This window comes from Nomascus leucogenys, chromosome 11 (assembly GCF_006542625.1).
Source record: "Nomascus leucogenys isolate Asia chromosome 11, Asia_NLE_v1, whole genome shotgun sequence".
In the NCBI taxonomy this organism is placed as follows: Eukaryota; Metazoa; Chordata; class Mammalia; order Primates; family Hylobatidae; genus Nomascus; species Nomascus leucogenys.
The window spans coordinates 3,749,391-3,767,076 of NC_044391.1; the positions used below are offsets into that span (position 1 = coordinate 3,749,391).

General features: G+C 39.0%; 1 protein-coding gene across 13 annotated transcripts in view; it reads left to right on the forward strand.

The window, feature by feature from the left end:
* Positions 1–17,686, forward strand: part of PLCB4 (phospholipase C beta 4) — a 410,467-nt gene that overhangs the window by 304,298 nt on the left and 88,483 nt on the right. For all 13 annotated transcript variants that reach the window (XM_030821965.1, XM_030821969.1, XM_030821962.1 and 10 more), the window contains 5 exons: positions 6,282–6,390; positions 10,437–10,647; positions 12,013–12,106; positions 14,432–14,511; positions 15,088–15,172. In XM_030821965.1, the coding sequence (XP_030677825.1) occupies positions 6,282–6,390; positions 10,437–10,647; positions 12,013–12,106; positions 14,432–14,511; positions 15,088–15,172 (579 nt within the window). The remainder of the gene's footprint in view (positions 1–6,281; positions 6,391–10,436; positions 10,648–12,012; positions 12,107–14,431; positions 14,512–15,087; positions 15,173–17,686) is intronic.

The following is a 17,686-nucleotide window of genomic DNA, read 5'->3' on the forward strand; positions in this document are numbered from 1 at the left end:
TGATAGAATTGCTTAAGCACAAGAGAAAAATATTTTAGAACAAAAAAGTTTGCAACTTTTATTACAACTAAAATGAACTACTTTTTTCTTCACACATACAAAAAAAGTTTTCCCTTCAGTGAAACCCATCAAGACTCTGTTAATCCAAAATGGAAAATTCACTTTTTTTTCTAACACATTAATAAGAGTTTAAGTGAAGGATGGACAATATGCTTTTGTTTCAAGATAATTTAAGTTAATCATTATACCATATAAAGAGAAAATGCTAGAAAAGACAGTATCATGCCAAATAGAAGGTATTATCTTAAGAAAAGATAAAAAGGCAGACCTTAATTTGCCACTTCTTAGAGATAAATTACATCTTCTTTCCTTGTGAAGGTTCAGTGGCTTCAAATTTATAAAGGTCGCACTTTAGAAATTATGTTAACTAACGTGTAAATGCACTGATGCAAGAAAGAGAAAATCCTACCCCACATATCAGACAGATGCCTCTAAAATAATCCTCCGTGTACAATACAATGTTTATTTTACTTGAAAACATTTCAAGTTTTTCCACTCCACTGGTTTTTAGTCATATAAATACAATGTTCATAATCTTTACCCAGATACTATCCATATTCTTATGCCACAGCTGCTCAGAAGTTAAATTGCTCTGTTTTGTTTCTTTAACCCCTTCCCCCTCTTCTGCATTTTGTTTTTTGATTTCTTGTTTTGTTTTGTTTTATGTCCCTTGGCTTCTTCATGCACTTTGGTTCATTGATCATCTTAGGTCTGGTGAGGTGAAGACAGAAGACAGTTTAGTGTAAAGGAGAAAATCATCGACCACATCTTCAGTTTGCCACTTCCCAAGACAAGGCCTCTTGTGCTCTTTGGGATGAAGCCCTCTCCTAAACATTACAGAGACCTTAATACTGCATTTCACTGTTCAAAGGATGAAGCAACTCTGAGGTCTTGAGGATAGGTGCAGTATTTATAGGCTCTTATCTGATGTATTTCCTTTTATGGGTTGTTTTTGTTGGTGTTCCCAAGAGTCACTCCTGTAATTCTTAGACATAACATTTATTTTTTAAAAAATATCATCATCCATACTTTCTTGTTCTGCCATTCAGCTTCTTTCTTTAATTATTTATTATTTGTTAACCTTTTATCCCTCACAATTACAGTAGACAATAGTATTCTTTTTTTTAATAGTGTTTCCTTCCATTTGATGTCTTCTTAACATTAAGGAAGTACCTTAAATTTAGGGGTGTGACCGATGGAATCAGTGTGATTCTAGATTTCTTTAGGTCATAGAGACTGTAAGACTACTCAGGAAAGTCTATAGCCTTTATTTTTAATCCAAGTGTCTGCCCTGAATTTCTTCCTTTTCTATGCTAGTGAACTGAACTGGAAGACCTAGACAAAAACATGAATGTCTGCTTGAAGAAGGCTTGTCAAGCATAGAGAACATTCTGCCTGTTCCTTGCACCCCCTCTTTTGAGTCCTACCCTGGCCCCTCTTATCTCTCTAAAATCAAAAACACCCCTTGGGCAGAACAACTTCAATACTCATAACAAAAGGAGACAGAGAGCGCTCACTCAAGAAAGAATGGGCATTGGAATGTAAGGATCTATGACTCCAAAAGTTTAAACCTAAACGTTTTCAAAATGCCTTAGCCACATAGTCTCAACAAGCCGGTATTCAACACTGCATTGGAAGCCCCTGTGAAGGTTCCTTGTGAAGGTTCAATGGCTTCAAATTTATAAAGCTTGCACTTTAGAAACTATGTTAACTAAAGTATAAATGCACTGATGCAAGAAAGAGCAAGTACTACCCCACATATCAGACAGATGCCTCTACTTTTAAATCATCCTTTGAGTACAATACAATGTTTATTTTACTTGAAAACATTTCAAGTTTTTCCACTCCACTGATTCATATAATGAGACAAAAAAATAAACAAGTCCCATGAACGCTGGAAAGGACAGTGTCTCATTTGCAGATGTTGATTGTCTACCTTGATATAAACAATTCGAGGGAAAAACTGTTTGAAGTAATTAGAGAGTTTAGCAAGGTAACCAGAGAAACAATGAGCAAAGCAAAAACCTGGAGACACACGTACACTGCCATTAACCAGGTAGAATAGATAGTAGGAAAACACAAATCCCATTTATATTAGCAAAAGACATGCTGGTTCCTACCACCTTCCAGCTGGTAAATCCTTTCACTCTTTCTATGAAAGTTTTTATTCATATACTAATGTGTATCTTCAGGGGTCTGCAAGGAGAGGAGAGACTATATATATAGTCCATTTACTGCTTTGGTCAGCCTGTAGGGTGACCTCCTCCCTATCCATGCAATCAACACTGACTAGCTTTTCAGTAGCAGCTTTAGACCTGACTTCTCATTGGCTTCTCAGTATTTCCTTGTTCGTTGCCCCCAAAGTGTGATCCATGGACCAGCAGCATCGGCACCTCTTGGGAGCTTATTAGAAATGCTGAGTCTCAGGTCCCACCCAGACCTGCTGAGTCAGAGTCTGAATTTAACAAGATCTCCAGGTGATTTATCTGCACGTTCAAGTTCGTAAAGCACCATCCTAGTGGATTACTGGATTCCTCCTTGGAATGTTTAGTGTGAGTGGGAAGAATATGAGAGCGACATATACCTTCTGTTATTCTCCATTAAGAATTTAGCCATAGGGATCCACCACTCAGAGCTAAAATTTTGCCACATCTATGTCTCTTAGTCTCATCCAATGGACTGAGGGAAGTCTTCTTTGCCTGTAATATGAAAATAGTAAACTAGAGTCCAAGAGGGATAGCAGAGGTACTTAATGTGAGCTGCCACGTGGTGAGACACTACTACTAGCTCAATTGCTTGTATGTGGCAAGACTAGTTAAAATCTCTTGGCTTTGGTTAGTTTTACCTCCCTTTCCCTATTCCTAATGAGAAGCAAAATTGATTTTTAGTTTTACCTTCATTCTTTGTTTGACTTCTTAAAAAGATGATAACTAGGGTCCTACAGAATCGGGAGATGGGTGGAGGGCAGGAGAGAGAGATCAAAATAAGGAAGAGAGGGCAAAGGCCTTAGGTGGCCACAGGAATCAAGGAGTAGCTTTACTTTCGTGTTGCTGGTAATCTTCCCCCTTCCTCACACATATCATAGGATCACATCAGGGCTCATCCTGACTTTTTTCTTTTTGCAGATGAAAGAATATTTTAAAAGGACCCATGATCTCTTTCCTTTTACAGGATCTTTATGCTTTAAATGCACAGGCAAAGAGAAGGAGGGCATTTAGTCTTATGAGTAAGCTTATCCTTGCCAATAATTCCTTCAATATTTTAAAAATATTATTTATGTCAACATTCATCTCTCCCAGTGCTACTTGGATTGAAGCCAGACGATGCCTCTTCTCAGCACCAGTAAGGACGTAATACTGGAGTTCTGTTCATCTCCTCCTTACGTACTTGGACACAGTTCTGTGACCTATTTTTGGAAGTCATTTAGAATCTCATTTTACAAAGCACTGGATACCATGGGCTGAATAACCTGAGTACCTTGTTTCCCCAAATCCTGACTGAAAACTGACGGTTCCTCAGAGATGTGAAACATTCACTTCACTGGGCTTGTGTCTCTGTGGAACTCTACCGCAGCCTTAACTACTGTGAGATCAGCTGGAAATGATCCTTCTCCTCTTGTTTTTTCATATGAAAATGATAGTTTTCTGACTCTAATGCAAATCTTATATTTGTTTCCTTGCCTTTGGATTACCCAGATTGATTTGTGTTGCCTTTTTGAAGCATGAAGATTTTAGGGAGAGCTGAAGATTGTTATCTAGTGGAGCAGAAGCAAAAACAAATGCAATTTCACATTCTCTGTGCTTCATGCTTATTTGCTGCGAATGTAATTTTCAGAATAGGGGATTATGATACATTCATTTTAGGGCTTGGTTTTCCTGGCTTTGGTTTCCCATAGGCAGGATGGTCTAATGGATGTCATACCCTCTGACTAAATTTTAATAGTGTTTAATTGGGAGGACATCTGAAACACTGAACATTCTTCTATCCTTGTGAGACTTAAGTACTTTTCTTTTTACTGATGTGCAAATATGTTAAAATGCATACCTTTATATGTTAGGTAAAGTGATTCTTACACTTGAGTACATCAGAATTACTCAGAAGTCTTATGAAAAACACAGATTAATAGGTTCCACCCCAGAGATCAGCAGATTCAGTAGATCTAGGGAGGGACCTGAGAAGCTGCATTTCTAGCAAGTTGCCAGGTGTTGGTGAGGCTGATGCTGCCATCCACAGATCACACTTCAGGTAGTACCTTGTCAGAATACACACATGTATGTATATTTAAAAATGCACAAAAATGTCTGAGTTCTCTCTCCTTTCCTAATTTTGTCTCTTCTCTCTCCTGTAGCTGAATCCCTTTTTTCTCTCATTTTTTAATTCATATGGATTTGCCCCATCATCTCCATGAGTTCAGAATATTTACCAACAAACATATTTTTAAATTTAAAAAACTTAATTTTAATAAGGAAGAGAAATAAAGTGGCCAACTATGAATATAACAGTGCTGGGGTCTAAAAAGGACCTTTTTCATCCTGTATCCATCTTCTTCCATGGTATTATTTATGGAGATGTGAGAAGGGATGTGCCTAGAAAGATGGGTTTTTTGTTGTTGTCTGTTTGTTTGTTTTTAAAACAATGCATTCTCACCAGAAGGATGGAGCTCCTTGTTTCCTTGAGTAATGGGCTCCATTGCATGATGGCATCAATTTCCTAAACAAGGTGTAGCATGCCTTCACTTGCCTGGCATTCCATGGTCCACCTCACAATCCTCTTTCCTGCATATCCCATAACTTTTGTTCTTGGTGGCCTCAAGGCCTGCTGTTAATATAACAGTTTCTGTTGTAGCATATGCATGAATGTGAGCTGTTGTGAGCCATAATTTCTTAGATTACAACAGAAGCATGCTTCATTGGGATAAATTGATGAAATTTGATATTGGTTCCTTATGAGTTAATGCTCTTAACTCGGTGGGGGAGAAGGGGACCCAGAAAAGGCTGGGCCCCACATGCATGAGGAAATGACATCCAAGTGCTCTGTTGGCCAAAAGCATTCATTCTGTGTATAGCTCACTTTTCCAATGCCCATTCCAAAACAAATAGGGAAGGGAAATCCATATGAACTTTTAACAGTTGCTTTTTAAATACCTTTCCAACAATGTTTTTCAGTCCGTGCATATATTTGGGTAAAGAGTTGTCATCAAGGTCCTATTTATTGACCAGGTTTTGCTCACACCTGCTTATCTGTCATTATTGCAAACTTCCATTGAAGTTTGCTTTATTTATTCACTTATTCATTATTTATGTAAGGGCTGACCAGGGACACAATGCTGTCCTCTAATCCTCAGTGAACGGAAAGGAAGTTTAGTGGACCCACTGCCTACACACACACACACACACACACAAACACACATGACTGGACCTGAGTCAGTTAGTAAACTGGGTTTTTCATCATTTCCATGAAGTTAGGATGACATCATTGCAGGGACAGCATTGCTCCTGCTGCCTCATGTCATAGCAGGAGCTCCTTAGGTGTCAATTTGAAAACAATAATGTCACCAACCTCTTAAGTCCCATAATCATTCATGGACTCTCTACCCAGAGAATTCGATATTGTTTATAGCTTGTAAATATGCTTATGCTGATCAATTTTCACCATTACAATTGGTTCATTTTGAAAAAAATAGTTACTCAAGAAAATGAAATTTGTTGAGTGCCCAAGAAATCATGGATTGATGTAGAAAGGTGTCATGAAAATGAGATGATGTTTGCTTGTGTAACATTAGGATTTTTGTTGTTATTGCTTTTGGGGTTTTTGAGGGGGGCACTTAAATTAGTATATTATCTATTTATTTGAACTATTTTGGGGGTTGGTGTTTGCTTTTTAAAAATATTTTGACCTCACATTTTATAGACATTTATGCCAAATGTCTTCCCTGTTGTGTGGGAACTGGAAGACAGTACGATTGACATGCACACTTTATTATGTATCCTTCAACTTTTGAAGGGGAAAAAATGTATTGGGAGTACCCAAAAGTACTCCCAAATGTGGACTTTTTGAAGTATACTTTAAGGAGAAAGGCAGGAAGGCAGTGAAGTCCTATCTTTGTAATTATAAACATGATAGTCTAGATATATTTTGTTTTATAAATTATAAACTTAGTAATGTCTAATGCCTCAAGGCCAAGAAATATCAACCTAAATGGAGTTATTTTCTTATCATAGCATCAACGAGATCCTCGATTGAATGAAATTTTATTTCCATTTTATGATGCCAAAAGGGCAATGCAGATCATTGAGATGTATGAACCTGATGAAGATTTGAAGAAAAAAGGTAATAAACATGAAAAAAGGACTTAAAAAAAAAAACAAGAAAAGATGCAACTTTTAAAGCCTTGGTTTGTTTAAAGGTATCTGTAAATGCTTTGCAACTCCCTGAGCCATGGATTGATGACTGATTTTTTTTTCCTGCTCTTAAGTTTGTATAAATTTTACCTTTCATCAGAATTAGTCCATCCTGACTGAAATATACTGTTACATTTATTGTATTATTAAATACATTATAGTGATGTTTCCCCATGTACTTTCTTATATTAGATTTTAGTATTGCATATTGCTTGAAATATTAAAACAACCAATACATTCTCTACTTGCAATCTTTGAAAGAATTTCTGTCATATAAAAACTTAAACCTTTTCTTTTTCTCCCTTTTGTTTTGCCAAGCCAAATAAATTTAATACGTGATTTGATGTGCACTCTCACTCTTATTTGACCTCTAGTGTGAAAGATAAATACAATTGATATGAAATTAAATAGTCAGGAATCGCCTTAGCTAATTGCTGGTGTTTCTGGACCTTTGTCCCTTTCAAAGAAGCTTTGGAAACAAAGGGTTGTTCACTCAAATATTTGTCAAAGGAAAAGCATGGGGAGAAATTTTAAAATCAGTCCCACAGCAGTGAGAAATGCCTGCGGAACATGGGAGGGAGAGCTGGGGGTACCTGAGCTAGAGCCTTTGGCTTTATGTCTCAGTGGAGAATGTAAAGAGATGAAAATTCAAGTTCCGTATGTCCCGTATGTCTGTGAATCCGAAGGTCTCAGTTTCCTCCTTTTTAGAATCTATTTTTTCCTTTGTATCTAATGCCAGTGAGTGTGGATGAATGGTCTACATGTTATCCGGACCCTCTTTATAGGTATGCCTGGCCCTCTACACTCCATGATTTCACCCCTGATATTTTTCCAAGCCCACTAGTTTTCCCTTTAGTTGTAGTTGTACAATTTACACTTTCTGCTATGGCTGAAGATACCTATTTTAAGCAAGAATGCTTCATTCCTTCCTTCTCTGTCAATATTCTGAATATCATAATTTATTTCACATTGCTTATGATTACAGCAAAGGGAGGTACAGCTTGGTAGAAAATCTAACACTTTGCAGTGGCAGGGGGTGATATGATTCTTGTCACTTCCCTGTGACCTTGAGCTAGGAACTAGCCTCTTGGGCCTCAGTTTCCCTGCTTATAAGCTGGTGGGGCTCATGCAGTAATTTGGCTAGTATTTCCCTTCCCTACCTTCATTCTTTGAAGTTTGTAGAGGGCTTACTGGGTGCCAAGCACTGTGCCAGATGCTAGGAATTCAAAACAATAAGAAATGTCCCCAGCCTTGAAGGCAGTTGCGATCTGTTCAAGGAGAAAGACAAGTGATTCAACAATTCCTTGGCAGTGTGATAAATGTCATGATTGAGGTGTGTCCTTGTTTATTTCCAAATTCCTTCTAAGTTTTAAAGGTCTGTGAAGTGACCATTGACACATCTAAAAACAGTAGCTTGACCATTTCACAAGTGATGGAAATTTTAACGTCTGTCATTTTCAAGTGTGGGTGAGAATGCAGTACAAAGCCATTCTTATAAACTTCTGGTAAGACCCTACATTGGTACAACCATCTTGGGGAATATTTTGGCAATAGTTTATAAAGTGACAAATATGCCTCTTATACAGCCCAGCATTTTCACTTCTAGGTATGTACCCTAGAGAATCTCTCATCCATTTCCCAAACTCTGGATACCAGAGCGGCACACTTCTCAGATCTCTGCTCCATCTATACTCACTCTGTACCTGAGCTCATCCAAGCCAATGGCTTTACATTTCTTCTATTAAACTCTCCAGTCATAACCTCCAGCTTACGCTACAGACCTGTAGTAGAACTCTCCATTTGGATGTTGAATGGGCATTTCCAATGTATATATACAACATATTTCGATCCTTCCTACCCCTAGATATGTTCCTTTCAAAGCCTATAAAATAGTACCATTATTTACCCAGTCAAAACCACTGGGCTCATGTTGGACTTTTTTCATTCTTTCACATCATGTGTGGTTCATTTGCAAAACCTGTAAGATCCAGCCTCAAAAGAAATCCTAAATAAATCACTTCTCACCATCTGCAACATTACCGACTATCCAAGCCTTCATCAACCCTCTCCAGGCAATGCCTTCTCCTTCCTACTCAATGCCCTACAATTTATGCTCCACACAGTAGTCAAAGTAAACCTTTAAAGCCAAATCTAATCATGTTATTCCACCCTTTGAAACCCTCCAAAGGCTTCCCAACACATTTAGAATAAAATCTAAAATACTTAGTGACGACTAAAGCCCAAGTGGTGGAGCCTTTGGCTCCATCTCCAATCTCACTTCAAGCTACATTTTTCCTTGGTCACTTGCTCTGTCTTGCTGTCATTGAATGATGTTGGCATGTACACACCTGCATCAAGGTCTTTGCACTTGCTGATCCTTCTGCCTGGACTGGTGTTTCCTGCGTGTGCGTGTGGCTTGCTCCTCACACATGTACGTGACCTCAGAAGGGCTTTCACTGGCCCATATTTAACACAGCATCCTGCCATGCTTTATCACCTTCCTTCCTGCTTTCTCTGTCCTCCTAGTACTTCTTTGACATTATATTTATTTGTTTACTTATTTGTTTCTGTCGCTCATAATATGAGAGTTTCATGAAGGCAGGGCTTACCTGTTTCTTCCATCACTGCCTCTATCCTGGTGCCTCTAAAAGTACTTGCTCTTCAGAATGAATGAAGGTGCCCAAGGAGAGAGGTATACAAATTTCTACTTTCACTTATAATTAGAAATGACCTAACTATCCACCAACCAAATAATGGATAATAAATTATGATATATTCGTATATGGATTTCTGTACCTTCAGTGAAAAATAAATGAACAAGATCTACCTATATAGCTGGTATATTAAGATAAAAATAGCAAGTTGCAAATGCACACAGTGGGATAGTTTTTATGTAAAATTGAAAATAGCCCAAACTACCTGTTGTTTGGATAAATGCATATGTAGTAAGGTTGCAGAGCCATTTTGGGGGTAAACACCAAAACTAGGATAATAGTTATCCATTTGGTATGGAATGGAATTGAGGTGGGGTATACAGGATGCTGCAGTGACATCAGGAATTATGTATTCTTTTAAATGTAAGTCAAATAATCAAAAATGTAAATCAAATAAGGCAAAATGTTGAGATCTGACCACACTGGTGTAGGCCCATGGCTATTCATTATGCTATCATCTGAACACTTCTGTAAGCTTGAAATCAGTTCATAACTTGCAAGTTCTTAAATAAAACAAAAAGTTGAGGCTGTCGATGCATCAACCATTTATAAGTTGCATAAACACTGATTGTTGCTCCTGTAGTTATCACGTGGGCTCTACCCCATGTCAGAAAGGTGTGATTGAAGTGAAGGGTGGCTTTTGGGGCCACATTTCAATGACCACTATATACTCTTCTCACCAGTCCCATAACCTGACTTTTGGATAAAATTGAAAACTGAATTGTTTAAATTCAGAAGCGCCATCATCTCCAAGAAAAATCCCTTTTCCAATTCAGTGAGAACAATGTCTTATAATTAATACATTTTCCATTTTTAAAGAGCACCTCTCATATCTATTCTCATTTCCCATTATGAAGATCTTGGAAGTCAGATAGGGACAGTCTTTTTCCCCAATTGACAGAAGAAGAAGCTGAGATCTAGGAGCCAAAGGAGTGAGTAGCAAGAGCAGAACTTGGTATGGGCCCCCTGGACCCCTGGTCACCATAACTCCCAGTGCTGTGTTTCTGAACTTGGGGGACCATGTACATCTGCCATCATGGATGTAAAAGCAAAATGCCACCTGTTTGTGGAATTCATTGTGTTACTTATAATGTGCAACTCTCTTATTTCATTCAAGTTCTGACAGATGAAAGTTCTTGGGAAAGAGACTATGAAGACGTTTTTACTCTTATAATTTAAGCTGCCTCAGCTTCCATGAATAAAACATGAGATGTGCATCTTCAGAGCTACAAGTGCTACTAAGATATTCTTTTTCCCCTAGGCCTTATATCAAGTGATGGGTTTTGCAGATATCTGATGTCAGATGAAAATGCCCCAGTCTTCCTAGATCGTTTAGAACTTTACCAAGAAATGGACCATCCTCTGGCTCACTACTTCATCAGTTCTTCCCATAACACTTATCTCACTGGCAGACAGTTTGGTGGGAAGTCTTCGGTAGAAATGTACAGACAGGTTCTCCTGGCTGGTTGCAGGTGAGGAACTCAAGATGGCAATTTGTTTTTTGTGCGTGATGCCCTTCAGTTTAATTTACTTTTCTCTGAAAAATAGGAAATAGCAATCAGGATGAAAAGGACATTTGTTTCTTCCCTTTAATGGATTATCATGGTCATTTAACCTTGAGAAAAGAAGGACAATATCTCTTTGAGAAAAATCTACAGTCATCCAAAAGACTTTACTGTAAAAAGACTTTTCTTTACTGTAAATTTAAAATATGCCCCCAAAACCACAAAAAAGAAAACATGCATATTGTAAGAAGACATGTTGTGTTTTTTGTTGATTATAGGTACTTGTTATTAGCACCATGCTCTAGCCAATTGAACTAACTGGCCATTGATTATAGGCACTTGTAAATTAGCTTTATTTGATGTAAAAGTTCAAAAATTTAGTTCTCTGACAGTAGAAATTATTGAAAATGGTTTTTGTTTTATAGAAACTGGCAAATATTTGAGATTTAAAATATGGCAAAAATGATGAAAGTGAAAAATAAATGTAGTTACATTATGTTTTTTTCTTGGTTATCAATTAAACAATAATTTAATTTTGTCAATTCACTATTTTTTTGGATATGGAAATATGTTGAAAGAAATTAACTGTCTTCCATTTGCATGCTTCCTCTGAATACTTGAGTATGAATCACTAAACATTTTCTGAAATGGCCAAAGTAACATTATCCAGCCTATCAAAATTCAAAGTAATTTTAATGTCATCTAAAATCCAGCCCACATTCATATTTCCCCAGTTGTCCCCAACCAAATTGCCTTTTTTTTTTTTTTTTTAAATTGAGACAGAGTCTTACTTTGTTGCCCAGGCTGGAGTGCAGTGGCATGATGTCAGCTCACTGGAACCTCCCCTCCTGGGTTCAAGCAATTCTCATGCCTCAGCCTCCCAGGTAGCTGGGATTACAGCCTCCCAAGTAGCCATCACACCTGGCTAATTTTTGTATTTTTAGTAGAGATGGGGTTTCACCATGTTGGCCGGGCTGGTCTCCAACTCCTGACCTCAAGTGATCCGCCTGCCTAGGCCGCCACACCATGCCAGGCCCCCAAATTGTCCTTTATTGCAGTTTTGTCACAAGTAGGATTTCATCCAGAACCATGATGCTTGTTATATTTCTTAAGTCTCTTAATCTCACTCAGACAATCTCTTTTTGATAATACCAACCAGATGAGGAATATAATGTGGTTTTAACCTGTATATGCCATGAAATAATCAGGTTACTTAATTTATTCAATTTTCTGTTCTGGAAGAAAACAACTTATTTTGATGTCTTTCTTTTAATTTGTATGCACACTATTTTATTGTAAAGTTTCAATATTGTAACTTCACTGTGTCCCTAGATGTGTTGAACTTGACTGCTGGGATGGAAAAGGTGAAGACCAAGAACCAATAATAACTCATGGAAAAGCAATGTGTACAGATATCCTTTTTAAGGTAACTTTTAAAATAATTACACGGACTTTTCCAAACTCTGTGAAAATGCAGGAAATAGGGAGATGGAGAAGAGAAAACAAATGATTCATTTTCTCAAGCATTGTACCTTCATATTCTCTTCTTTCAGTCTTGAGGAAAAAGTCAAGACAAAGATCTTTTCCACTGAATGTCCCCTTCATGATACTGTTCTTGCTTTCAAATGGTGACTGTGTTACGTAACAAGATTTCCCCGGCAGAGTTTACCTAGTTTTAGTTACCTTAGAAACAGTGTCTCCTTTTGTTATCTACTTATTTGCTTATTTTCTTTGCATTATTCCTAAAGGACTTCAAGGTGGCATAAAAAGATAAATAGAATACAGGAATAAAATAGATTGTAAATAGGGCCTACAAGAATAAGAGAGGCCAGGCGTGGTGGCTCACGCCTATAATCCCAGCACTTTGGGAAGCCGAGGCGGGCAGATCACCTGAGATCAGGAGTTGGAGACCAGCCTGACCAACATGGAGAAACCCCGTCTACCAAAAATGCAAAATTAGCCGGGCGTGGTGGCACATGCCTGTAATCTCAGCTACTCAGGAGGCTGAGGCAGGAGAATCTCTTGAACCCGAGAGGTGGAGGTTGCAGTGAGCCGAGATTACGCTGTTGCATTCTAGCCTGGGCAACAAGACTGAAACTCCATCTCGATAAATAAATAAATGAATAATAAGATAATGAGGTTAGACAAATCAAAATAATGAAATTCTGTGGTTGGTAAATGTCAGCTACAGCTGTCTGTCGGTTTGGTGTAACTCAGGTTAGATATTACAACACCAGGAGCAGCGGTTCTCAACTCCACCTACATGTGAAACATCACCATGGGTATTTTCAAAAACATAGGTGCTGCTGGGCATGGTGGCTCACGCCTGTAATCCCAACACTTTGGGGGGTGGAGGCAGGTGGATCACTTGACGTCAGGAGTTCAGGATCAGCCTGGCCAACATGGTGAAACCCTGTCTTTACTAAAAATACAAAAATTAGCCAGTGTGGTAGCATGCACCTGTAAACCCAGCTGAGGCAGAGTCAGGAGAATTGCTTGAACACGGGAGGCAGAGTTTGCTGTGAGACCAAATCATGCCATTGCTCTCCAGCCTCAGCAACAGAGTGAGACTCTGTCTCAAAAAAAAACATACATACACACACACACACACACAAATGTCTAGATGCTATACATAGTATTTCTCTTAGCCAAGATGTTGGAGAGTTTTGACCAGCAATGAATTCAAGATAATACTTCTTGATATGTACCAAGAGTATTTTCAAGTGGGAAGCCATGAATTTGCACAGCCAGGAAGAATAACTAAATGACTACCTCAGCCAAAAGGAATGCCTCAATAAAATATTTCAAGATTATCTAACCTTGGGCTTTATCATGTCAAATGGGTTTGCCTAGATAACTATCGTGAAATATTTTTCTGATTAACTGAATGATGAGATTTGCCCTGAGATTAGCTACAAACCAGTAAGAATTTGGGGATTTTTACCAAATATGATGCTCTGGTTGTAGAAGTGCTGGTTTGAAGCCTTTCTTTCTAAAGCTAAGCAGAGACAGGGCCAGCCATCTCTTAAAGCCTCTCCTATTTCATGGAGAACAGTGAAAGGGAAGATTATGTTTAGCTCCTTCAAATGTTGTTTTCTGTAATTAAGTTCTGTGTTACAGATGGGGGGTCAAGAACACTTCTATGTTTCACTTACATGTTGTTTGACCAACGAGAGCCCCTTCTCCCGACCTTGTAACCAGGCTAATAGGAAACAAGGGATACTGCAAATGTCACGTTAGTACACAGAGGTCTACATCAAGTTAATGAAGTGTAGCCCAAGACTGACTTCCAAACACAGAGGAAAGTCAGTAAAAGCCTCCAACAGTCCTTAGGTTACTACCCACACTTTTCTGCATGAGGTGGGGAGGAGTCATACAGTGGTCTGGAGTGAAAACCTCTGTGCCAGAGATCACCTGCTCCTCAAGAAGAAAGGTGGACCCTGAACTCCTGGCCTGGCAGATTAACAAGCCATAAACTGGCATGCCATTTAGGTGAAATCTCTTGTAAGTTAATAGCACCATAATTCTGGAGAAGTAAAAGATAGCTTAAAAAATTGTCATTAACCATTAACTGCACCCTGGCTGTAACCACAGGGAACTCAACCTGTAGAGGTATTAAGGTAGATGGGGGCTCCAGGTCTGAATTGCTGGAATTGACTTTCTGAAAGACTCAATTAATAGTCTCTGAATAGTTTTGGGTGCCTTAATTTTTTTGCTCTTTTCTCTCATTAACTTTTTTTTGTCTTTAAAGGATGTAATTCAAGCCATCAAGGAAACTGCATTTGTCACATCAGAATATCCTGTAATTCTCTCCTTTGAAAATCACTGCAGGTATAATGATCCATTCTGCCACAAGTCTCTATGTGGTATTGTTTCCTAACCCCTAATGCCCACTCCTGCTCTACATCTTTTTAAATAGCTGAATAGTTTGTTTTGTGAAGTACTAAGTTCAAATAATTCTTCGGCAAGGGCACCTACTCTTATGCAAAGCAAAAAACAACAAAAAAAGGAAAAAACAGCAAAATCAAAACCACCCTTGTCCCCCCAAACTAAATCATTTTAATGTGTTTCAGAAATACTTGTTCCAAATAAAAGTTCAGAGATTGGGACACCTTACTTAAAGTTCCATTGAGTTGGAAGATTTGACAGTATATTTGAAATCAGATTTGATGAACTTGAAAGACATTTTTTATTCTTCTTTCCAGCTCTTAGTTTTGGAACAGAATCTCCTTCTCCTTCTTTTAAAATTATACCAGTTAAAGTTTTTGATACGTCTCACATTAGCATTAAGAGGACAATAACACATTTTGCCAAGTGAGAATCTTTAATTACCTAGGAATGAGTGTTTCTTATTTTTGGACGGTTAATGGGTGTTTGAATTTACAAATGCCACTCTTTTCTCTCCAGCAAATATCAACAGTACAAGATGTCCAAATATTGCGAAGATCTATTTGGGGATCTCCTGTTGAAACAAGCACTTGAATCACATCCAGTATGTATTTTTAGCAAACCATATTTCTAGCATGAATGGATTGTTTTGAAAATTTCTGAAGGGTCAAGTAGTACTGGAGGACTAATGCTAAAGATCTTCATATTTATTTAAATTCTTTGGTACAGAAAGCTTACATCATGCTTCAGAGGGATGTAAAGAGACACAAAATAAACATCTGGTTCAATTTAATTTGGAGGATCTTTGGGTCTTACGGTTTTCAGATCTCAGTCTTAAAATTTCATAAAGCCCCCAGGCCAAGAGTCCAGATTCAGGTCAGTCATTCTCAACTTCAGTTACATGTTAGAATCACCTGCAAAACTGTTAAAAACACCTGTGCCAGGGCCCCGCTGGGAGAATGATTTAATTGACGCAGGGGCAGGCCTGAGCATGGTGTTTTAAAAGCCCTCCAGGTGAACCGTATGTGCACCCAGGATTCACAACCCGTGGGAGGCTCGTGCTGTGGAAAGTGCCCTGGATTGATGTCACGGCATCCTGAAGTTCATGTTCCTAACTCCAAAATAAATCACTGGGCAATGTTGCACATACATTTTTTTTTTTTTGATAAAAGTAATCCCATGACATTTACTTTTTATTTTCTCGAGACAGAGTCTTGCCGTGTCACCCGGATGGGAGTACAGTGGCGTGATCATAGCTCACTAAGCCTTCATCTCCTGGGCTCAAGGGATCCTCCTGCCTTGGCCTCCCAAAGTGTTGGGATTACAGATGTGAGCCAGCACACCCCACCTAGTGCTGTAACATTTATAAGAGAAAAGGATAAATAAATTGGAAAAAAGAGTGAAGGAGGGAGGGCGAGTCTACTCTCATTGTATTTATTTAATATTTGATATTGATGCTGGCTGCTTCTTCTCACTAAGCGTATGCAGTTTCTTTTTTTTTCTTTTTCTTTTTCTTTTTTTTTTGAGACGGAGTTTCGCTCTTGTTGCCCAGGCTGGAGTGCAATGGCGTGATCTTGGCTCACTGCAACCTCTGCCTCCCGGGTTCAAGCGATTGTCCTGTGTCTCAGCCTCCCAAGTAGCTGGGATTACAGGCATGCCTCACTACGCCTGGCCTGTATTTTTAGTAGAGACAGGGTTTCTCCATGTTGGTCAGGCTGGTCTTGAACTCCCGACCTCAGGTGATCTGCCCACCTGGTATGCAGTTTCTTTAACGCACTGATGCTGGAAGTTCACTTCTTCCTGTCCTCCTTGGCACTGATTTACAACACCTGCCCCCACTGTGGTCTTCTGGGCTCTCACCTCATTGTTAGAATCCATCTCATTGATTAGATCTCATTTTCTCTCATTTCTTGGATTCCTTTTGCAGCACATACATTTTTGAACTTCATTTTATACCTGCCAATTTCTCCATAAAGAACATTTACCTGTGCTCCATAGATAGGCTTTATGAGATCTATGAATTCACTCTAATTGCATGCAGTTTTTTTGTATATACTCATTCTAGAGAGTTAATCAGATTTTTATAAGGATCCATGACCTCCAAGAGATTAAGATCCACAATCACAAGATGTTATGAGCTCCAAGGCAGCTAATGAAATCAAAGTAGAAAGACCTGCTATTGACAGCAGCACCTGATGGGCTCAAATCTGGTAGCATGAGGTAGTGGCAGAAGAACATCACAGCAAATGACAGCAGGAAGGAGCTTTGTGCTACATGTAAACACTTTAGGTGGTTTAACAATGAGGTTCTTTTCAGAAGTGTGTCTATGGGAACTGAAAAATAACATGAGAGACAAGGATATCTGTATCCTTTGTCCCCCTTCCTTCTTCTCTTGAACTTGCAGAAGCAGTTGCTGCAGGTGTCCTGCCCATATCCTTGCAGTGCCTCCTGTTTCCCTGAACACTGGCCTGACTTTCCACTGCCAACATCTGCAGCTTTTTGCCTGAGAGTGAGCTGTGGTCACTGGGGCCTGCTCTGCCACACATGAAAGACCAGCAGTGCCAGGGAATTATCACCCCTATCCCACGCTTCATCCCTCCCGAGGTGGGATAACCCTGAGCACCTGCTCTTCTCTGCCTCCCGGGGTTTCCCAGCAAGATCGTGCTCCAGCTGGCTGCAGTGATAACACACCCTTGATGAGCTGCCTGTCTTCTTTTTCTCACTTTCCCACACCTCTGTTGGAGTTTCCTTCCAAGTAGATGACCTGGTGCAATAATACTTTTCTCTGAGGCTGATTTTAAGGGAACCCAAACTAAGAAACAGCTCTGATTTATTTTATTTGTTTTTACCTAGGCCCTCCATTTATTTTCCTGATTAGGTGAAGGTGATTGCTTTTGTGGAAAGATCACTGTATTCTTAGTGAAGTGATGTGCACATACTCTCACCAGCTGAAGGGTGTCCAGGTTCTTGGCATCTTGAACAAAGAATTGGACAAAATGCACAAACAAAGCGAGGAAAGAATGAAGCAACAAAAGCAGAGATTTATTGAAAATGAAAGTACACTCCACAGGGTGGGAGCAGCCCGAGCAGAGGGGCTCAAGAGCCCCATTACAGAATT